Raw genomic sequence first — 22,380 nt, 5'->3', positions numbered from 1 at the left:
TTCCGCCCGCGGCTCCCGTGGCCACGGGCCCCGCCTCCACGGGGCGGGAGCTGCTCGGCTGAAGGCTCCGTGCAGGTCGCGGGCGAGCAGGGGAGGGTCTCTGGTTCTCTGAGGGCCAGGCGGCGGTTGCGGCTCCGTGAGGGAGGGTCGGGCCGAGGCTGAGCCGGGTCCCGGTGCCCGCAATCCTGCCGCCGCGGGTCTCGGTGCGGCGCAGCCTGAGGGTAAGCTGGCCCAGGGCGGGCTCCTGCGGAGGGAGAAGCTCAGAGAGGCGCCACAGCGAGAGGTGGTTCGGTTCCAGGCAGGTGCTTGAGGACACAACGCGGCGGCTTTTGAATGAATCGTAACCCGTGGCTCTTGCTCTTGCAGGGCACGCGAGACCCCGCAGGTCGGGGGGCGCGGGGCAGCCGCGTCCCGCCCCGGGCGTGAGGAGAGGCAGCGGCCAACGGCGGGGCCAGGACTTGCGAGACCCGTAACCGGCGCGAATGACCCCCTGCGGGCGGCCGGGGGCTGCGGGCTGGGACGGATCCATGAACAACAGGTGAGATGCTCCGGGGAACGAGGCACGGCCCCGGGGTACGGCGCGGCCTCTGCCCGCTGGCACAGCGCTGCCCGCACCGGGCCGGGCTCCCCCTGCCCGCGCCGTGCCCGCGCCGCGCGCTCTGGCGGCGCCGCCATCTTGCCCGTCTGTCTGTCCGCCGGCCCTTTGTCTGTCTGCGGCTCCCGGCGCCTGCAGCGGGACCGGGTAAGATGGACCGGGCCGGGGCCGAGGCGGTCCCTCTGCCTGCGGGGCCGGGCCGGTCCGTCCGACTGTCAGGGCTGTCGGGGTGGTCCCTCTGTAGTCTGTCGGGACCCTGGGCAGGGTTCCTCCGGCCGTCCCTCTGCCAGGGGAGCGGCGTCCGTGTGTTCGTCTGCCTGCGGGCTGGATCCCTCCTGCCGCCTCCTGGGTGCTGTTTTGCCAGCTGGATCCTTCTGTCGGGGAGACTGGTGGGATCCTTGTGTCCGTCTGTCTGAGGAGGCTGACGGGATCCCTGTGTCTGTCTGGGGGGAGAAGGGTTCAGCTCCTCCTTTTGTCTGTCTGTCTGAGGGTACTGTTGGGATTTATCCCTTCCTCTGCCTGTCTGAGGACGGGGAGTCCTTGTTTGCCCCTTTGTAAGGTTTGAGGGGGTCGATGTGTCCCCGCCCGTGCGGGACAGGGGCAGCGCATCCCCGATGTGAGCTGAGGTGTCGGTGGTCCCTCCCCAGGTGAGGGCACGGGGTGTGTGCCCAACTGCCTGCGCCCAGCCCTGCCTGCCCTGGGAGGGCGCAGTAGCCCCTGTTCCTGCCCCCCGCGCCTGCCCGCAGGACGGTGAGGTCAGGCCGTCTGGGGGGCGGCTGCCTCAGGCGGGTCCTGTCCCCGGGCTGGCTGCTGCCGCCGTGTCTGGAGCTTTGACCGCAGCGCGGCCGGCTCCCTTGTCTGCCTTCTGCGCACGGGGAGGCCTTGCGTGCCCTCTGTCTCCCTCTGGATGTGGAGGCAGAGGTGGGACAGGGTCTGGAGGTTTGATCAGGCTCCCGCCCTGTCGGCTGTGGGAATGGACAGGAGGGAGAAGAGCGTTTGGATTGAGATTGCAGTTGCTCTTGAAGTGGGGCACTTCTTAGCTGTTTGTATGCTGGGGACAGGATTGGTTATGACTTTGCTTGAGAACTGAGTTGGACTGCCCATACACGGTGGTTTGCAAAATGCGTGTGGATTGTGTTGGATGCTGGCACTGAATATGGCTGTGGTGTTGTAGAACGAGCCCTGCAGGCAGAAGGGTGGGGAATGACCTGAGGCAGCCAGCCGCATTTGGCCAGAGGCTCAGGAGGTTCCAGTGGTGTGTGTGACAGGCTCTTCTCTTCTCAGGTGAGCCCTCTGCTGAGGGAAGGAACACTCTCTGCTCCCAGGTCAGGGAAACATGTCCCGTCGGAAACAGACCACTCCTAACAAAGTTCACTGTGAGTATTACGTATTCAGCATTGTGGGATCCTTGCCCTAGCTGGGTTGTTGTGGAGTGAGACGGGGAGGAGGGGAATGATGGCAAGGTACAGTTTGTGAGGGAATGGTGGTTAATCATGTTTCGTCTCAAGGACTGTAAGAAAGAAACTGAGCTTTGTACTTCAGGGGAGCTGGCTGTGTCCTGCCGTGGCAGGGATAGACTTGAACAAACAGCTAATGCTGTAAAGGTAGGTGTGTATGTGCAGGGCCTGTAGCTGTGCTTTGCATTCACACTGTCACAAGTGCAGATTAGTATACTAAGAAATGTGACTTGAGGGCTCTGGTCCGTCTTGGGTAGCAAAGGAAGTTCTAGGCCAAGGTGTGTGGCTGAAAGCCAGGAATTCCTGGGTTCTGATCTTTGCCCTACCACAGACTCGAGTGACTGGCCTCGGACATGTTCCTTAAGCTCATGCTACCTCAGTTTCCTACCAGATAATGTAAGTAAAGCCATTTGCCCTTTCCTTGCAGGGAATGGGCAGCGGCCAAGTAATTTGCTGGACAGATAAATGCTATCTGTCAGATCATTCTTGAGCTGAGCTGATAGGGCAGATCTCTGTTTCTCCAGCACTTACAAGCCCCTGGCGTGCGTTTGGCAGTGAAAGAGCTGAAGATGCTGTACATCAGCACTTCTTATGGGCAGGCTGCAGCAAGGTGTTAGTGGAGCTGGAGACACATATGGATGTTTGGCTGCAAAGGGGAAACTGCACATACGTGGCTTTTGTTTGACTGATTGCAGCCAAGGAACGCTGGGGGACTGAAGCTATGCCCTTGTTCATATCCAGTTTTGTGGCTGGAGACATGGCTAGAATTTGGGCTGGAATGAGGAAAACAAATTCATGCTTCTGTAGATCTTTGAAAGCAAGGCTGATGAGAGGGCCCTAGGTATTGCTAAGCTTAGTAGCTGCCAGGAGTATGGGATAGAGAGTTGAATGCTGCAGCCCTAACACTGCCTCACTTTGCTGATGCTGCTGGCTTGCATGTCTCTGCGTGTTTCTCTGTGTTGTCTTTCCATATGGGTATGGCAACAGGAATGTATGCATGCTATTCTCTGTACTAGGGGAAAATACACTGGGATATAGCCTAATGCTTTGTACACTCAGTGAGTGTACTGGGGAGAATTCTCTCTGCTGGGACTTGAAAGCTCCATTGGCTGTTAGAGCCAGGCGTGGGAGAGCTGACAAAGCTTTCGCTGGTGGCCAGCTTAGAGTCTGAGGCATAGCTTTTGGCATCTGCACTGACTTGTGCTTTCCAATTCCTGCTTCTGGGTGCTGGGTTCCACATGGGCAGAGTGTAGCTTTGATTTGCCTGATAGCATTTTAATGACTTTGAAATTGTCTTCCTTAGAGAAATTTGATTTGTCCTGTGCTTTGTCCTATGATGCCAGCATCACATCTTGTGTCCATACACTTTTGCTTCTGAGAGTGCCCAGATATTACTCCTGCCATTTAGATCAGACTTAGGTAAGGCATGCACTTACACTGTCTCCCCTGGTGTAGAGTCGTGGTTTCTCATGTGTGGAAACCAAGGGTACTAAGCTATAATGGTGCAGGTAGAGTTTCCATGGCATTTAGGTGGGCAGTTTTCTGCGCTCCAGTGCATAAGGGTGATGTTCTTCAGAAGCTTGAAGTGTTATATACAAAGCTATACATATGATGGAGTTCAGTTGTACGCTATTGTCACAGTGAACAGCAGCTTTTTTATCTGCAGTACAAGTGGTTGTATCTCGAGTGTTGGTCTTGGGGGAGGCTATCTGACAAACATGCTACCAGTGGGCATGATGTTGAGGTTGGCATCTGGTATGCTATAGAGAGGAGTTGTGGGACTTGTTCACCTCCTTTACATGCAGTACATTGCTACAGAGCAGCTATTCAACAGGAGCCTTCAGAAGCAGCAAGTAGGACCACAAGAAAATAAAGAGACCGAAAGATACAAGAAACATGTCAATGGTGATATCTCCAACTTGGGATGGGAAATCTTGTCTGTCGTATGATGAACACCACCAAATCGTTGGGACTTCTCTGTCTACCTAGCCTGCTGTATATCTGGAGGGCCCAGAAATGCCATGCAGTGCACTGACGAGGAAAATCGGAAAGAGCATCAGTTCCAAGAACTGGGTGAGCCAGCAGAATGAGAAGTCAGGCTGAGACATAGCAGACACGTTACTGAGACTTCTTCACAGGGACTGAAGTGTTTGGGAGGAAAGGAGTAAAAGGGACAGCAGGTATGCAGCTTTTTGTGCAGTTGTCTGCAGCTGGGGTCTGATTTGTCAGACTGTGGGGCTGGGGAAGTGCTTTTGGATTTGCGTAAGTACCACTGTGGATATTTAACTGGACAAATCTGTGGGAGGACGGTGCCTAGTTCTTTCTTGCACGGCTACTCCATGTTACCTTCTTTCTTGGATTTACGAGGGCAAGCGACAGCTGCAGATCTCCTCTCTTGGCTTGCTTGGTGCCACCTCTTTCCAGGGTTACTTTCCAGGTTTGGCATGGTCCCCATTTAACCTTGTTCTCACAACAGCATGGTTTGCTGTCCTTGCTTAGCACGGAATCATTCTGTTTGGCATGCAGATCGACCGGCTGGGAAGTTGTGTGGTTACAAAACAGTTTTAAATGGAAGTTAAAAACGTGTAAGGAAATTCAAAATAATACAGAAACAGTGATAAAAATTATCATGAAAATCTTCTGGTGCATGATGGCCAGTCCTTCTTCAGTGTTAATTGTAGTCATTTCCCCTTTGGCAGGGCTGCAGCACACAATTGGTTCCTAGTAATTTAATTTTTTTTTGCCACATCGTGCATGAAAAACACACCTGGCAAATAGTAATACTGGCATAGATGTAGTGCATTGCCCATTCCACATTGAACTGAAAACTACAATGCAGTGAATTGTTCCTGTGGAGATACCTTAATTGACTCATATTGATCTTTATTTTCTCCCAGAGTCTAAAGTATAAAAGTACAGAATTTCTCTAAGTAATTCATCTAATCTTGCATTCAAGCCCACCCAGTGCTGTGCTTTCATCCCATCAATTATGTGCTACTCGCTGCTCTTCTGCTTGCCAAAAAGTTGCTGTAGGTGTAAGCGTGCACTTTTATTTCTCTCCCTGCTGTCCCATGGGCTGTTCTTCTTTCTATTGCTTGTACCCCTTGCAAGTGATGCTTATTTTAGAACTCTTAAGAACAGCTTTTGTTAGTCAAATTAATTCCCACTTCCTAGCTCTATTTATCCTGGTACAGATATCCCATTAATTCTCTATTTCCCTCTCCCTCCGACACACACACATTCTGTGCTCTTCAGTGTTCCTTGAATTCTGCTGTCTATAATATTCCCAGTTTGAAGAGAAAGTATCTTGCAAGAAATAGCACCCAGCATTCAAACCCGAGCAGAAATGTTACTTGCATCAAAATCCTTGGTTCTTAAAGGGCTCTGTGGGCTGCAGTTGTTAACTCTTTCAATTGTGTTGTTTTTCATTTCAGTAACCACTACAGCAGTGTGGACAACCCAGAATAGCGATGGGGCAGGTGGACTAGATCCACAGTGGTGGAAAGACTTGCAAATTTCAGGTCCAGGAAAGAAACACAGAAGACCTACATGAACAGGGAGTTTAAATTGATGTACGAGGAGGGAATAAAGAGGCTCATCTGAGAGACCTTTCTGTTTAGGAAGGAAGACAGGGGAATGATGCAGTTTCTTTTGATTTTCTTTTGTGGATTTTGGGGTGGGGGTTGTTTGTGTGTTTGTTTTCCAGAACACCTGAGAGTTATCCTGCATTCGTACAGTTCAAGAAGGGAAGGGCTCAGGAAAAATATCATTTCTGGCTACCAAGTCGATACAGCACCAGATCCTAGCAGTCATAACGCCCCTGTTGCACATTTCCACAGGGTTGCCCCCTACCTCCACAGCTGCTCACCTGGCATCCCACTCATTTACAAGAGTACGGAGAGGAGAACTGGAATGCAAAGCAGAGGCATTTGTATGATCTTTCACTGTCCTACATCTCTAGCTGTTTGTAAAACAAATACAGTGACTTGTTTTGGTGTTGTGGTCAGCCTGTTTCAGTGTTGTGGTCAGCCTGCAGCCCTTTTTGTATTTAATAAAGAAACTTCTGGAGAAGAGTCTGTGAATTCACTATTGAGCATAACATCCTTTACTGATAGCAGTGATCCTAAAGCTGTCACCTGTCTTACTCCCTTTCCAAACGAATGGAAGTGTATTCAAAGTGGGGTGGAGGTGGGGCTGTAAGTGTCTATGTGTGAGCATGTGTGTGCAGAAACAAGTGTAACTGCTACCAAGTATTAGTCCATCAGTAGATGAACAGGACAGTCTTCCCTGAGTTCTTTTGGAGACAATATTAGTTTAATATGTAAGAAATTCTGTATAAGCTAACGATAGCATTTTTAAAAGTTTGTCTTTCCCAATGCTGTGATGCCATTTTAGACGCAGGCTAGTGGAGAACGTACAAGATGTCACCTGCTAACAACACTGGTTTGGTTAACAGTTTGCATTTCTGGCTCTGAGCTGACAGTTCTCTGCACTGCGCTTGAATCAATGCTAACTTGGTTCTGGGTATGTTATACAGAAAGGCCACTGGCAGACTGATCGCTCTCAGTTGTTGTGGTTGATGCTAGTGTTACTGGCAGGAGGAGTTTCCTCCTCAGCCGCCTCACGTAAAGATCACAGCTTTTCAAATCCTGCAGGCTGTGTGCATAATCGACGTATCTGAGCAGGAACCTGCTGCCATAGGACTCCAGGCTGCTGCTCAGTGGAAGCGTAAGCCATCTGGGAGAGGAAAGGGGGAAGAAAACAAACACCTAACTGCTTCCACTGAGACTTGCAGTGGTGGTTGGGAATCCTGTTCTGTTACTCTGTCACAGGTAGCATGTCTCCCACCATAGTTTTACATCTGTCCTGTGCTGGATGGGTTTTCTCATTCACCATACTTTGTCTTGCAGTGCTTTTTTAGTCTCTGCTCTTTAGCTTTTATCCTGGTGGTTGGTGCATATCTGCTTCTTGGAGAGGCACTGTAATTCTGTAGTGTCTGCTGTTCATGCAGTCTGTATCTTGGTCCTGCCAATGTGAGGCTGTGGTCCAGAACTAAAAGCAGCACTCCAGGCTGTGAAAACCATTCAGTGCTGGAGTGGCTTCTGATAGGGGTACATGTGTCACAGCAGTCACGACAATACTTGCTGCTTTTGGTGACAAATATACTCTGGGTACTCTTCAGCACCTCTCATCAGCCCACATGGATTGTGTTCTCGAGTCTTCTCCACAGAAACCTGTGTCACATTTCTGAAACAGAATGATAAATGCCTTCAAATGCTTTTGGGGGATGTTGGGAATTAAGCCTCTTCTCCCACAGTCTCTGTGAAACTTCTGAAGGTCTTTGAAATCTTCCTTAAATTACTGCTTTTTTAAAGCACTGCCAGAAATTGCGAGGTAAGCACCAGAAAGGCAGTGTAAGTATGAATACGGGGCAAAGCTGGCTGAAACAGCTTAGCATGTGTGAATGTATCTGTCCTTGTAACAGGACTAGTGCTCTCTCCATGGCTCAAGAATTCAGTGCCCTGGTTATGCTGTTGCCAGTTGTGGCCCTATACTAAAAGGTACAATTTTCTTCTGAAAGCTATGTTTTGGCTTTGGTTTTATGTGAAAAATGCACTATGTTTTCTTTAGCATTTTTGCATTGATGCTTTGAGTGATTCTTAAGAACTTAGACATCAGTTGATAGATTTAACCCAAGTTGGTCCGCTGGGAACTTCAGCACCTTGCCTCAAGCACTCCCAGCTCATCCACTGAGAGGTAAATCACGACCACACCTGGAACAAAGACATTTGATTAAATATGAAAATTAATTGTTGCCTTTTATTATTATTATTTGGAACCAAAAGTTCTCCTTAGAAGAGATCGCTGTAGGAAGTTTTCTTTAAGAGAGGCACAAATAATCACTTCTTTCAATTTGTTTGCCATCTCCTATTGAGTTGGAGTAGTAGTGATCAGTGTCTTTCAACAGACTGTAAGCCCTCCTGACCCAGCATCTCAGCTTTCTGGGTTCATTCCCTTAGTTTTCTGTTTTGAGCATTGAAGTGTCACTGAGATTTATTTTAGCCAGAGCCATTCCTGGGCAAGACAAGGAATTGTGTAGTAATAATAATTAATTAATAATAATAACTAGTGAAGCAAGTTATCCATCATGTAAGCAGGATAATACCAGTTCTGGGCACAAACACCTTCCTGAAGGGCAGCGTGTCCTCAGTCCTCCTGGGGCAGAGAGTGGTGACAGAGCACGACAAGGACAAGCCTTGGTTTTGATAGCACTGTAGGGGGCAGGTGAAGTGTCAGGCGCACAGGGAGGTACTGGTTTTGTGCAAGTTGCATGTTATAGCACAGAATAGGACTTAATGATTTCCAAAGCTGTATAGCCCTGTGCCTGGTCTGGTACGCTGTCATAATCCCCCAGCGGCTTCCTTCCCACCCAGAGCTCTGCTATAGCTCTACTAGCAGATAGCTTGGTAGCAGAGAAAGACAGATCCTACCTGTCTGGCTGTGTAAGCAGACAGGTAGGATCTCACAGGGATTTTGTGGCTGGAGTGGTATATAGAGTATGCAGAGAGCAGCCCAATGCTGGACATTTCTGCTAGCGAGACTGTTCTACACACAGGGGCTGGACTCACCTCAGTGGGTACGAGAGGCTGGCGTTGCAGGGTAGGCAAGCAGAGAGTTACTTAAATGCTTTCTGGGAGGTGACTTCAGAGGTTCTGCATAGTGCAGGTGAGCAGCCCCACACTTGTTCTGGTTTTGGCAAGCCTTAGTGGTGAAAGCAAGGCAGTGGCATCAGTCTGACTCTTTGTCCTTGTGGCTGCCAGGGGAGCAAGTCTTTGCAGGGCTGGAGGAGCAAGCCCGCCAAGCCATGATGAAAACCAACTTTCCTGGAGCTCTTGGGGACCAAAGGCCAGCCATTCATCCACTGCAAGACCCCGACTCCAGCAGCAGTGAGTTCTACCCCTTCCAATAATGGCAAGGTAGTGGACTGGGGGGACTGTGACAAGAGGCTAGGTGCTGCACAGCTTGTGGGGGTCCCCTGAGGGCTGTCTTATCCATCTCCTCTGGGTTAGCCTTTGGCTCCTGTGCAGGATTGTCTGCACACAGCCAAAGCAGAGCTGCTCCCTACGGGAACACAAGCCCAGAGCCAAGGACCACCACCTCTCAGGGTGGGCAATGACCTCACCACCAGGATGCAGTCCCAGTTCAGCACAGCAGGGTGGTAACAGGAGGAGGTTCAGCGGCAGCCCAAGTGATTGTCAAGCAAGGCAGGGTAACAGGACAGGTCCTCCGAGCACCTCAGTCCCTGATGTGCACCAGCCTGAGTTTAAACAGAGCCCCTGGTCCGAGGGGTGGGTAGAGGCCCCCAGATGATGCTGGTCAGGACAGTTAAGGCTTATGAGTGCTCTCGGGGTCCTGACACTTGGAATTACTGTTCTGCATGTTCTAGGTGGCAGTGATGATGAGGAAACCACGCAGGATGAAGTTTCTTCGCATACATCTGAGGAGGATGGCTCAGTGGTGAAAGTGAAGAAAGAGTTAGAGAATGCTGAACGACCTGTGGCTGAAGCCCCACTGATGAGAGAAAATGAGGCAAGTGTGTACTGGTGCTGCACTCACCTGGGCCTCCCATGGGCGAGAAGGGTACCGTCTAAACATCTTTCCCCATCATTGTTTCTCATCTTTTTCTCCTTCCCACCTCCTCCAAACACCACCTCCTGACAGGAGGAAAGGGTATGAAGAGCTCTTGGGCTGCCAGAAGCAGGAGATAGCCTGAACAAACTATGGTTCTCCTGGCTGGCGAAGATGACTGTGCAGTGTGCCCCCTTCTTTCAGTCTTGGTGCTTTCTCTGACCGACTTCACCTCCCTTCTGCTATCGAGCAGGCCTTGCCTACCAGAGCCACTGTGCTGGAAGAGCCTGGGTGCGCGCAGACGCCTTGAGGCCTCTGCCTGTTCTCCTGCAGACGCCAGAGTTCTGCTCAGAGGCTACTTAAAGGAATTATCAGAGTGCAAGAACAGGAACCACCCCCGTGGGACTGGGCACATGGCCCTTGGTCTGACCAAGGCCTGCGTGGTGGTACTGACTAGGTATTAGGGGAAGGTGGTGTGTCTGCCTTACACCAGAGTGGCTTTTCTTCCCTGTAGGTGCCTGAGAGTTTGAATGCTGACCCTATGCTGGGACTGTCACAGTGCCCCCTCTGCCAGCTGGAGTGCGGAGGCAGAGAGCAGCTCATTGCTCACGTGTACCAGGTAGGGGATGGTTCCAAACTGTGGCATATCTCTGGCCTTAAGCCCCAAATTCAGCAACAACCCAAAGCACAGGGTGGCTTTGTTCTGGTATTTGCAGTCTCAGAACTGAGCTTATAGCTAGGATGTGACTGAGGTTTACAGCAGTAAACCGTGTCCAGAGTCCATGCGGAAAGAATCAGCAAGGCATCAGTCTGCAGATCTGAAAACACAACTGTAGTCCAAGGCAGTCTCTGCAAGTAGTTGCAGGCTAGGACCAGGCAGTTCCTTCAGATTAAACATGAAGGCAATTTTTACATTATTCAGTGAGATAAGAAACCTTCCTCCTAATCACTCAGTTCTTTATTTCGTACGTTTATCACAGTTCCTACCCATGAAAACAGCTGTTCTTCCCCTGAAATTATGCCAATATTGCAGGAAAACCGTGCTGCAATCTCACAGATTTTGTTGTCAATGCTCTCTTCACAGCACATCAAAGTCTGTAAAAGGAGGAATGAAGCAGAATTGAATTTGCCACTTACTTACAACAGGTGCCTGCCTCCATCTAAGTGCTTCCTCACCAGTGTCCTTCCTAGTGTTAGTCCAGTCATGCTTTGTGCAGCAACAGCAGCTCCTCAGATGCATTTCTGAGAACAAGGGTCTTATGATCCAAGTGTTTTGGCCTTAATTGTTTCTCTTGTACCAGAGTGGAGCTGTAGAAAGGTTTCCTCCTTGCTGTTTGACCTGTGGCACCCCAGGTATCTTGAGCTTGGTCTAGGAGCTGTCAGACAGAGGTTTAGTGGTACAGTGTTCCCATTCCGAGAGGCTGAGCTGAATGGTTTGCTGTATCTGCTGAGCCTGTCTCAGACTGGGCAGTGGGTAACTAGGCACCTCGTTGTTGTTTCACAGCACAGTGCGGCGGTGGTGAGCGCCAAGAGCTACATGTGTCCTGTGTGTGGCAGAGCCCTCAGCTCACCGGGGTCCCTTGGGCGACATCTCCTGATCCACTCAGAGGACCAGCTGTCCAACTGTGCGGTGTGCGGGGCACGCTTCACCAGCCACGCCACGTTCAACAGGTCAGGGTCACCCTGGCTGGGGAGTGGGCTAGAGTACCCACAGTAGAGATTAGGTGCATCGCCTTAAATGACACAGAAGTCATGGCTCCGGACCTACTGAACACCCCCAGTGAGTGAGATTCCCTCAATCCCTTCCTGCCTGCAGCTCTGCATCACCTGCTAAGACCTCCCTGGGCTGTGCTGCTGAAAGGGTGTTCCTTTGCTCTGTGAAGAGCTAGAACTGTGCAGAAAGCACAGGGGTCTCCAGTCACTGGAGAACAACCAACTGCTTCCTTTGCCACTTCCATCAGAGTGGGTCTGTACTGCCCAGGTGGGTTCATCATTTCCAGAGCAGGACTACAGGCAGAAACCTGTAAACAAAGAAAATATTCTTCGTTTGTGTCCTGCCTGATGGAGGATTAACCACTGACCGGTGGAATAGGACTGGTCAGTTTTGTAGAATAGGAAGGAGAAATAGAAAGACCTAATAGAAAGGAGAAATCTAGAGATGATGGGGAGGAGCAACTTGCTGGCTAATACCTACTCTTGCACTCTTCCAATCCAGATAACCTGCTTCTGACCCCTAGATATGACACTGCTTCATTTTAGATGCTCAGACGTGTCAGTGGGCAGGACTGGTTTAGCAGAGGCCTCTGTCGTGGGCTTTAGGAAACCCCCCGGGCAGTCTGAGGTGGGGACATTCCTGTCAGCACCGAGGCTCTGACTCTGCTCTTTCTGCTTTCCAGTGCAAAGCTGCCAGAGGTGCTCAGCGCCGATCGGCTGCCGGCTCCACAGAGCCAGTGCCCCTCCAGTGCTGAGGGGAAGGACGTTGCCTTTCACCCCACCGTGTACCCTGCAGCCATCCTGCTGGTGTGCAACAACTGCACGGTGTACCGTAGGCTGCTGGAGGCACAGGCACCCAGCATGCGCAAATGGGCTCTGCGGCGGCAGAACGAGCCCCTGGAGGTGCGGCTGCAGCGGCTGGAGCGTGAGCGCACGGCCAAGAAGAGCCGGCGAGACAATGAGACACCCGAAGAGCGGGAAGTGAGGCGCATGCGGGATCGGGAAGCCAAGCGCCTGCAGCGCATGCAGGAGACAGACGAGCAGCGGGCGCGGCGGCTGCAGAGGGACCGGGAAGCCATGAGACTGAAACGCGCCAACGAGACCCCAGAGAAACGCCAGGCCCGGCTCATCCGGGAGCGCGAGGCCAAGAGGCTCAAGCGGCGCCTGGAGAAAATGGACATGATGCTCCGGGCACAGTTTGGCCAAGATCCCTCTGCAATGGCTGCTTTGGCAGCTGAAATGAACTTCTTCCAGCTACCGGTGAGCAGTGTGGAGCTGGAGAGCCAGCTGCTGGGCAAAATGACCTTTGAGGAGCAGAGCAACAGTGCGCTGCATTAAACTACAGTCAAGGACTGTGCCACCTCTGCTGCATGGGCACACGTGCATTGGCAGCTTCTCCACTCAGAAGGCTGCTGTGCATCCCTGGCTGATGCCCTGACAGACAGTTCTGGTTTTCTCCTGAACACAGGAGGGGAACAGAGCTGAGAGGTGCCTGCCAAAGTATCCCTGGTGGGAGCAAATTCCGAGGATACACTCTGCTCTGGGGGCCAAGTCACTGCCTGTGAACAGAGCGAAAATAAATTAATGCTCATGTTTATTTAGTCCCCTTCTTTACCTTTTGTGCTTTGTCTTGTTCTTGCACCCTTACCCCATTAATGCGTTTGGGCTGCTGCAGTTCTTGCAGTTCTGCTGTAGGTGAAAGCCTGCAAAGCATGAACTACGGAGCTGAGGACTTTGGTAGTCCACAACTCCTCCAGGAGTAAATTCCTTGCAGTTTGTGCCCATAAAGACAAAGCAAAGGAGGATGTTGTCTCCCTGGAAATGGCTGTGCACCCTGTTTCTTTTAACACTATCGTTATGTGCTTATCTGCAGTAGCATCCATGGAAAAACTAAGAGGAAACTAAGTTCCTGTTCTAAGATACCCCATATAAATGCTAACAGAAAGATTGACTGAGGTAAGCAAATAGCAGACAAGTTTGCTGGTTTACTCACAAGATCATTTTCACTTAAGAAGCATTTCAGGTTTGCAAGTGAAAGAGTTGATTGAATGATAAACAATAAGGATAGGTCAGTACTCTGGTACTGTATTTATTTTCCCCTTTATTCAGCAGCGGTGAGGCCACACCTGAGTGCTGTGTCCAGGTCTGGGCTGCACAGTGCAATAGAGGCACAGACATACCAGAGAGTCCAGCAAGGGGCCACTAAGAGGGTTGACTGGAGCATCTCCTGTGAGGAAAGGCTGAGTGCTGGGACTGTTCGGCCCAGAGAAGAGGTGGCTTGATTTTGTCAATGTGATACATACCCAAGGGGAACATGTAAAGAAAATGGAGCCAGGCTGCTTTCAGTGGTGCCCAGTGACGGGACAGGAGGTGATGGGCACAAACTGAAGCACAGGAGGTTCCCTCTGAACATCAGGAAACACTTCTTACTGTGTGGGTGACGGAGCACGGGCAGAGGCTGCCCAGGGAAGTTGTGGAGTCTCCCAGCTTGGAGATGCTCCAGACACACTGTCCTGGGCAGCTGGGAGTAGGGGCTTCAACCGGATGAACCTCAAGAGGTCCCTTCCCACGACAACTCTTCTGTAACTTCATAGTAAGCTGAGCTTGTTCAACCATTTCAGTAGAGTCAGATGTACTGATACACAACCCATCTAGGACCACGGATCACACTCAGGTTATTAATTCTCGTAGTGACCAACAGTGACTTTCAGTGGTCACTGCAGATGACACTGTGGGGTGAGGGGGGACCACTGGCAAACAGAAACACACGATCAAAAGTTGCTTTTGCTCCCACACTCAGCAGCAAAACCACTGAGGGGAATGTGGAAAAGGGGTGAGCTGGGGAGGAGCCATGGAAAGCTCAGTAACTGAGTCTGGAAAAACTGCTGCATGGTAGGGAATTTAAGCCACTTACGTCATTCATCATGCAGAACTGACATCTGGGAGCTCTGGGAAAATGCACCAGATCTGGAAAGGATCTATTCAGATCCACGTTCTCTGAATCTATTCAGATCCTTCGTTCTCTGAACTGATCTCTCACTTCTGTTCTGAGCTCTGTCCATTTTCATGCTCAAAAGGATCAGAGGTGGCTTCTCAGAGTGTTTGCTGGTGCTCTGTGTTGCTTGGCCAGCACACGTGCAGCTTCACTCTGCCACCTGCACCTGGGACCTCCCTGCAGTGTCACCAGAACCTGATCATTATTCCAAGGGGTTGAAGAAAGACCACATAAACCCAGAAGTATTTGAGCACAGAATTATGGCTGTAATCCATCTGTCACACAGCCTGTACCTTGCCCTCATCGCAATCTCCAGATCACTGTGTAAGACCAAAGAAGCCACATCCTCATGATCACTGATGCTACAGATGAGCAAGAAGTCTCAAACACAAAAGGAAAAGCTATTGGTTTATATATAGATATATATATAGATATATACTGTGTTTACAGAGTCAACAAGTTAAATGCAATATTCATAAGAGCATTAACAATAAAAATACAATCTGTGTGTAGCCAAGTACAGACTTAAAATGGTAAAACAGGAAAAAGGATCTCACCAAAAGTACAAATATACAGTACAAATTGATTTATTTAAAACAGTTACAAAAAAAGCACAACAAAATAGAGATTATCCTTAGAATTATTAATGCTTTGTTAAAGATCAGGTAGAGGAGAGGGGCAGGAGCAAGGCTGGAGTGGAGCACCTGACTAGTTCTAAGGCTTTAGATACAATGCAGTCGGTTACATGTTAATACAGCCATTACATAACTGGGATTATAGTTGAGGGATCAGCACTTATCTACAAAGACCTCCCTGCCTCGGCAGCCCAGCCCCTTCCCCAGGGCCACGTCTCTGCTCTGCTTCACTGGGGCAGACCCTCCCCTGGTGCCTCGAAACAACCAGAGTGCGCACGGTGTGCTTGCAAGGGGGGCGGCAGCAGCCTAGAAGGATCTTGGGGGCAAGTCCTGTCCTCCATGGACAGATGTGAAGACCATGGAAGGGCCTCGACCATCAGCATTTTAAGTCATACATGGAACACACCCTGGGCCAAACTCTGTACAGAGTGTGCATTCGGAGCCATCTTAGCAGGTTCTGCAAGGTTTCAGGCCCTAGGACAGCCTGAAAGACAAAGAGCAGTTGTGAGTGGCGCTAGGGAAAGGCACGTGTGCTGCTGTGGGCAGGAACTAGCATGTGGGCTACTCAAGCTGCTGTCATTTCTGTTACAGTATTTTCCAAGTAACAAGTGGTGTTAGTTCTCTACTGGGCAAAGTGACTTCAAGTGTGGGGTGGGGACCGGGGGACGGGGACACTTAATGTGAAAAGTGCATTATACTTGTGCTCCTGCTGGAAAGGGGAGGCGGAGGGGCCCCTGCAGCTTTCCTTCTTTCCAGACAGAGCTTCCTCTGCATAGTCTGCTCATGGTGAGCACTCGTTGCAAGTCTCATCTTCCTGGAGCCGCAGTGATGCAGAGCCTAGAACCAGGCGCGGCCTCTGCTGGGCAGCAGGCCCCAGAAGTGGCTCATGAGATGGCACAGATGGATACAGACACCCATTATTGCATCCTACAGACTCTTGCTGCGGAGGGTGAGCTGGGTAACACCAAGGCCAGGAGGCCTCCTCCAGGCAGGACAGCCCACAGCTCCCTCCCCTTCACAAAAGCAGCAGGAAAACAGTATATTTCTCCAAGAAGCCTGTCACATCTCTGCCAGCAGAAAGGCCCAGATAACTATCTCATTCCACAATGTTTTCCTGGCTTTACCTCCTCCTTTCCCTGTAAACCTAAATAATAAAAGCCTCCTCCACGGGCTCATTTATAGCGTTTCTGCCTGCAGCAGCGCCTGTCTCACACCCCCTATCTCAGGAGAGCCTCAACGCTCCGCACAACCACCACCGGCTGAGCCGCACAGCCCAGCCCAGCCAGGACAGATTCCAGCGATCACGAGCACTGCTAAGCTGGGTCAGACGGCCACCGGGGCCCCTCCTGCCTACCACCTCTGGGGCAAGCAGCGATGCCCAGACCCCTCATGTCACTGCCCTGCGATGAGATGTGCCCCAAACCACTGTTTCCATAGGAGAGCTGGCAGCCAAAATGTGCACAGCAGTGGGACTGACAGGGAGTCTGGGTAGAAGCACCGAGGTCAAATTCACCCTGGCCCGTTCCACAGAGCTCAGAACCATGCTCAAGAAATGAGCAGCAAGCCAAAGTCCAGGCCAATGGCCAGGTAAACACCAGGGCAAGCACCTTCACAGCCCTTCAGCTGCCTACAGTACAAAGCTATTTTAGCCACACAGCATCGTGCGTCATGCACCAGTGTCTGCCCTTTCAGACCACTGTTTAGTGCTGCTGAGATCTAGAAGTAGTTACATGAGTAACTGATCTAGGAGTAATTACATGAGATAAAGCAGGCTCTCCAACCCTCTCTCTGAAAGACAGACTCCTGTGTTCAGAGAGGCACATGAGGGGCCCTGCACCCCTCAGCTGCTCAGGTATCCCCTCCATGCGTGCAACCAGCCCGGCTACATTCACACACTGTGCGTGTGCAAGATCCTTTCTTAGCTGCCTGCCACAGCTCTGAATTCCTCTGCAGGCACCATGCAAAGCACAGGCAAGAGAACTCGAGCTCTTCTGCCTTTGGCCACAGACACCCTGGTTATCCTGAGCATTAAGTACTAACCAACATTAATCGAGGTCTTTGCGTTGGAGAGTCCAATGAACAGCAACTGTGAAACACACGGGGATGAGGCCAGGCTCCTGGGCCCAGGCAGCACATTTCACTGACACACGAACACAGCATCTGTTCCCGCAGCTGCTGCATCCAGGGAGGCAGAATCTTCACATGATAGCATCACCACGACAGCATACATTGCACATGCAGCTGATGAGATCGGAAGCAGTGTGTTGTTTGGGGGAAGCTACATATGATACAGGCAGCATCCTCATTCTGGAGAAACCCCCATGAGGCACAAAAACTGAAGGCATGAGTAGCGCATATCTCACCTAAGGCCTGAAAAGAAACTGTCCTGGTGCAGGCATTTCAAAGGCAACAGAAATGGCTAGCAATGTGCTAGGAAAACGACTGGTGGCCTGGATGGAAGGGACATTCTGGAGACTCCAATTTGCCTAATACTCAGGCAGAGCACGCCCCCGTCACACAGTCAGCTGAAGCCAAACAGTTACAGGACACATTCCTGGGGTGTGCAGAGCAGCCCCAAGACACCAGCACTGCAGCTGCACCGAGGAGAGGGACTGACACAGAAGCTGCTCAGCGAAAGAGAGGAGCAGTGCCCTGGCAGCCAGACAGGCCCCATGGAACACGTCAGGAGAGAAGGGAGACAGAAAACAGGATGCTGAACATCAGGAGCAGCACCAAGACGCAGCAGGGACCTGCACATTGAAAGAAACCCTCTCAAAAGCCTGGTCCTAGCACAGAGATGGGCATCTTAATACAAGGAACACTTAACCCAAGTTAAGTCAGTGAAGACTCTTATCGTCAACATGATAGTCACTACTTCCTATTTTAGATAAGTAGTTAGAGCTGGTGTCATAACACACCATCAGAGAGGGCAAATTAGTGTAACTACAGGAGCCTTCACTTGAATAGAGTGTTATTATCATAAAGAGGTATTAATATACATTTGTATTAAATCTAACCATGAAAAAGACTACTCTTGATTTTGCCATGTTGTTCTACAGAGGAACTCCAAAGTGAAGTATCAGAAAAATTAACACATAACCACCCCAAAATGCCCCATGGTGCTGTGGTATTTTTAGAGTCCTTACATTAATCAGAGAACTGTACTTAGCAGAAACTTTGTACCTTGCCCGCACATGCACTAACACTCCTCTTTTGTCTAGAGCTTATTCAGGAGACTGCCTGCAGGGAAGAATTAGCCATTTGGAAAGTGTTCTTCTGATTTAATTACAAAACAGTCTTGGTCTCCTCAAAGGATGTTTCCATCCCTCTTTAGAGAATGTTTAATATATTTTACTCCAGCTTTAAAAAAACCCCAACCAAAACACCAAAATCCAAACAAACCCCCATCCATCCATAGGCTAAGCCTCTGCAAAAGCTGTAAGCCCAAGAGATTTCTCTTTTTTTTTTTTTTTTTTTTTTAAGCTATTAAGATGGGAAGAAAGATTTGATTTGGTGACAAACGGTTAAATGTATTTTATAGCAGGAAACTGACATCTCCCATCCTAACTTGTGTCCTATTCCAAGTGCTCAAGTTTCCTATTTACCTACACCCAAACCCATCCTTTTGGTCCTTCCTCTTGAATTTCTGTGATTCATTCACATCTGTACATTCCTTGCAAGAAGAAAGAACAGTTGGATTCAGTGGAAAAGACATTGAACAGAATCACCAAAGAAGCATCTCTGTCCTGCCCTCAAGAGCTCCATCGGTGAACAGTCCTTTTAAAGTGCATGTGTGAAGAAAAGGGATACTGGGAGTAGAGCCCCCTAAGCTCCAGTGGGGACCCATCTCTCCCCATCATGAGAAAGGAGGAATAAAATCTTCAGCAATTTTATCTGCTACCTTAAGCCGTGTCTGCCCTCCTCATCTCCCCACCTACCCTGAATGCTTGGACCCTGCTCTGCAGGGAAACAGTTATTCAGGGAGGTGTGAGAAAGCCCCAGCCTCCAGCCTTCGGAACGCTCTCATCACAAGCTCATGAGCACATCCCTGGTCTCTACCCCAGCTAGCCTGCTGCTGCTCCCTGAGGCACTGGAGCCCTCTTGATCCCCCAAGAGGAACTGGTCAGCCACTGAACTGGTATAAATCCAGTCCTGCAGGGCAGAAAGCAGCCTTGCTGGTGAACCTGCCACAAAGTCTGTGCAATTTCTCCACCCGACGGTGAGGCTCACCTACAAGGGATGCCCTAGCTCACAGCCTCCAAGGGATCACTTCCCTGCATTAGAACGCCCTTCGATAGACAGCTTGACCTCCTGGGGAATGAAAGAGGGACGGAGCAGAGAGGGCCGTGGCTCCTCTGCCTGCACGCTGTATCTTTGGAAGCCTGGGGCTGTCCAGCTGTGCTGACTGCCGGTCTCAGGCTGAGAGGGTTCCACATGAGAGCTCTGGGCTGCGCTGTTCCTATCTGTGTGGCTCTTCCTTTCAGCAGCTCTGTCAGACGGTTCTCTGGACCCCTGAGCTGTTCTTTCAGCTGTCTCCCTAGTAGATAGCAACTGATCTGTGGGAGTGTAGTTAGCCTGAGAAGTGGAGTTGCCATTCATGCTCTGTAAACTGATTGATATGCAGACATCGCCCACCTGCAGCCTGTGACAGGGCAAAGCAAAGAGCTGAGCAGTCCGCCCTGGGCTACAGGAGGACCAGCCCTGGCCATACACAAAGAAGGGATGCTCTGGGGGCACATCAATGCTCACTTTGCTTTGCTGCTCCCCAACCACAAAATGCAGTGTGACAAGCCCAGGCCACTGGCTTTCCTGAATATCCACCACAGTGCTGGAGTCGATCTTCAGGCCCCCGCTCACCTCTGCACTGCGAACGAAGTCTTGAGTCTGCAGGTCCTCTACCCGCTTCAGCTCTCCTGTAGCCAGCTGGATGATGGCTCCTTTCATGAAATGAGAGGGCAAGTGTGAGGAGCTGGGTGGCTGCAGCTGGGCAGGGTCCTTTTCCAGCGTGCTTCCTCGAGCCTGTGCATCCAAGCTCCGCCCCACCAGGGCTTCTGAGGTGGAAGACCTGATGGGCTCGGATCCAGCAGAAACCAGGACTGGCTTGCCGTTGGCTATCACCATTCCTTTGGTTAAGTGTCTTTGTCTAACCGGCTCTTCAGGGGACATTACGTACGGACTCCTGGACTGGCTTTTCTCAGCAGCAGTCCTTTCCACTGTGTTCCTCAGCACATCTTTTGACTCCCCCTGCTGATCAGGGATATTATGGCAAAGGTTTAAAGGGCTCGGGTCATCTTTCCTCTCGGCTGCCAGAATATGATAATCCTGAGATGCCAACACCCCCACCACCCTCTGAACCTCCAGATCAGCATCTGGGGTGCTTCTGTGAGCTGGCACAGAGTCCTCTGTTCCCAGCGTCTGGTAACCTGAAAGGAACTGTCCATCAACCACACATCCTGCTGCAGCCCCTGGCAGACAGTCTTCAGCTTTACCGCTGGCAGAGTCCACAGCCTCACTGGTCCTTCTTGAAACGTTACGCTCCGGATGTCTCTGTCCACCATTGGCAGCAGCTACCTCTGAATTCAGTTGACTATCTTGCTGAGGAGACTCTGGGCTTCCACCTGCTGCAGGTGTCTCATATGCTGAATACCCTGGTGGGAGGCGGGACATCTGATAATAAACAGGAATTCTACCTGGTGCAGTATCTAATGGCTGGGTCCCAGCATGGTGCTGCATCTGGCCAGAAGGAGAGACTGCAGAAGCAGATTTGCTGAAGGTGTGGGTAGGAGAGGTAGTCTGGGGGGAAGGAGTGGCTTCTTCCGTGAAGAGAGAGGCATATGGCACAAAGTGGGGGACATGAGAGGCAGTGAGGTTGGTGGAAGGAGACAGGAGCGGACTAGGCAGGAAGCCAGGAGGGACAGCATAGGGCACTGTGTAATGCGAGCCGATGAACTGCAGGGACGTTGGAGTGATCTGTGCGTAGTGAACAGGAGGGTAGGGCACCCCTGGGTGCTGGATGATTGGCGAGCTCACATTGAAGGCAGGGGGCAGGGGGCTCACGTTCACCACGGAGTGCAGGCCCGGTGGGGAGAAGGTGGCGGGTGGTGCTGCCACTTTGTAGAGCATCCCGTACTGGTCCACCGTCAACCCTGCCACCGCTTCCGCGGCCTCGCCCGGGCCATACCGCAGGGCTGCCGGTCCCGGCCCGACTGTCCGGGCCCACTCGGTGCCCTCGCCCGAGGCCTGGACACCCCCCGCCCGTCCCGCCTCGGTGCCGGCGCTGGCGGCGGGAAGGTCCCGCTTCTTTGGCGGGAGGCACTCCTGGCTCCGCTCGTGGCCCGCTCTCATGGTGCCCCGCGGTGTCCCGGCAGCCCCGGCCGCGACGCTCGTTCATGGGGGCACCCGCAGGGGCTGCCACACGCCGGCTCCCGGATCCCCGCCGCCGGCCGCCGCCTCACCTGCGCCAGGAACAGAGGGAGCCGTAAGTCCCGGCCCTGCCACCGAGAGCCGCGGAGAGACAGGAGCCCGGAGCGCCGGCCCTGCCGACAAGCACGGGCGCCGGCCCCCAGCCCTAGCCCGGGACCACCGGGTGCCCGAGCCCGGTCACCGGCCCCGCAGCCCCGGCCGCGCCCCGCCCCGCCGAGCCCGCGGCGTCGCAGAGGCGCCGCGGCCGCTCCCCGCCCGGCCCCGCGGCTCACCCGCCATCGCGCGGCTCCTCCTCCGCGGCCCGCATCAGCCCCGGCGCCGCCCGCGGCCGCCTCCGGACCGACCCCTCCCCGCGCCGCGGCGCACGGCGATGACGCACCGCCCCGCGCGAGGGAAGTGCCTCACCCGTCGGTCGGGGGCGACATGCCCACGGCAGCCGAGGCTGACGTCACGGGGCGGCCGCCGCGCCGGTTGCCATGGCAACACCCATCCCCCGGGGCTCGGGGCGGTACCGGCAGCGGGAGGCCGCGCCCGGGCGGGGCACGGGGCTCGCGGCCGCCTCGCCCCGAACGCGAGCGGGGCCCTGCGGGTGCGCGCCGGGCACGCGCCGATGTTCGAGGTGACGAGAGGTCCGGGGGGCGCAGAGAGAAAAGCCGAACCCCTCCTGCCCCACCCGCGCGGGCACTGCCGCTGGGCCCGCCTCACGGCCGCTTCCCACACCAGCCGCTACTGCTTCGCGCCGGCCGGCCTCGGGGAAGGTGCCGGGCCGAGCCCCCGGTGCCAGTAGAGCGCGACGCTGTGCCCGCATCCGCAGTGCCCGCCCGGCAGGGGCGGCCCCGGGCAGCGGCACCCGGAACCCTCGCAGCGGGCGGCTCGTCCCGCCCGGCCCCACCACGGGCGCGCGCTGCGGGGAGGGCCGCCCCGCGCGTGACG

General features: G+C 52.5%; 2 protein-coding genes across 2 annotated transcripts; one reads left to right on the top strand and one right to left on the bottom strand.

The window, feature by feature from the left end:
• The first annotated feature begins 3 nt into the window (after window positions 1-3).
• On the top strand, window positions 4-12,995 carry LOC115619695 (zinc finger protein 821-like). Its single transcript, XM_030512395.1, is given in 10 exon segments — window positions 4-283; window positions 367-538; window positions 1,880-1,971; window positions 8,669-8,728; window positions 8,731-8,778; window positions 8,874-8,999; window positions 9,500-9,642; window positions 10,196-10,300; window positions 11,186-11,352; window positions 12,078-12,995. Coding segments are annotated over 8 exon segments (1,344 nt in total). The 5' UTR covers window positions 4-283; window positions 367-538; window positions 1,880-1,931; the 3' UTR covers window positions 12,733-12,995.
• A 1,789-nt stretch (window positions 12,996-14,784) lies between these two features.
• On the bottom strand, window positions 14,785-21,806 carry ATXN1L (ataxin 1 like). Its single transcript, XM_030512394.1, has 2 exons — window positions 21,720-21,806; window positions 14,785-21,479 (listed from the first exon to the last, which is right to left on the bottom strand). Exon 2 carries the CDS (start codon window positions 21,367-21,369, stop codon window positions 19,291-19,293), a length of 2,079 nt encoding a protein of 692 aa, XP_030368254.1. The 5' UTR covers window positions 21,370-21,479; window positions 21,720-21,806; the 3' UTR covers window positions 14,785-19,290.
• Window positions 21,807-22,380: the final 574 nt, after the last annotated feature.

Source organism: Strigops habroptila, chromosome Z, assembly GCF_004027225.2.
Source record: "Strigops habroptila isolate Jane chromosome Z, bStrHab1.2.pri, whole genome shotgun sequence".
Classification (NCBI taxonomy): domain Eukaryota; kingdom Metazoa; phylum Chordata; class Aves; order Psittaciformes; family Psittacidae; genus Strigops; species Strigops habroptila.
The sequence above is the reverse complement of the archived record's forward strand: the minus strand, read 5'-3'. Positions and strand labels throughout refer to the sequence as shown.

Excerpts from the sequence above, each read along its gene's own strand:
- ATXN1L (XM_030512394.1), bottom strand. The coding sequence starts at position 21,369 with ATGAGAGCGGGCCACGAGCGGAGCCAGGAGTGCCTCCCGCCAAAGAAG.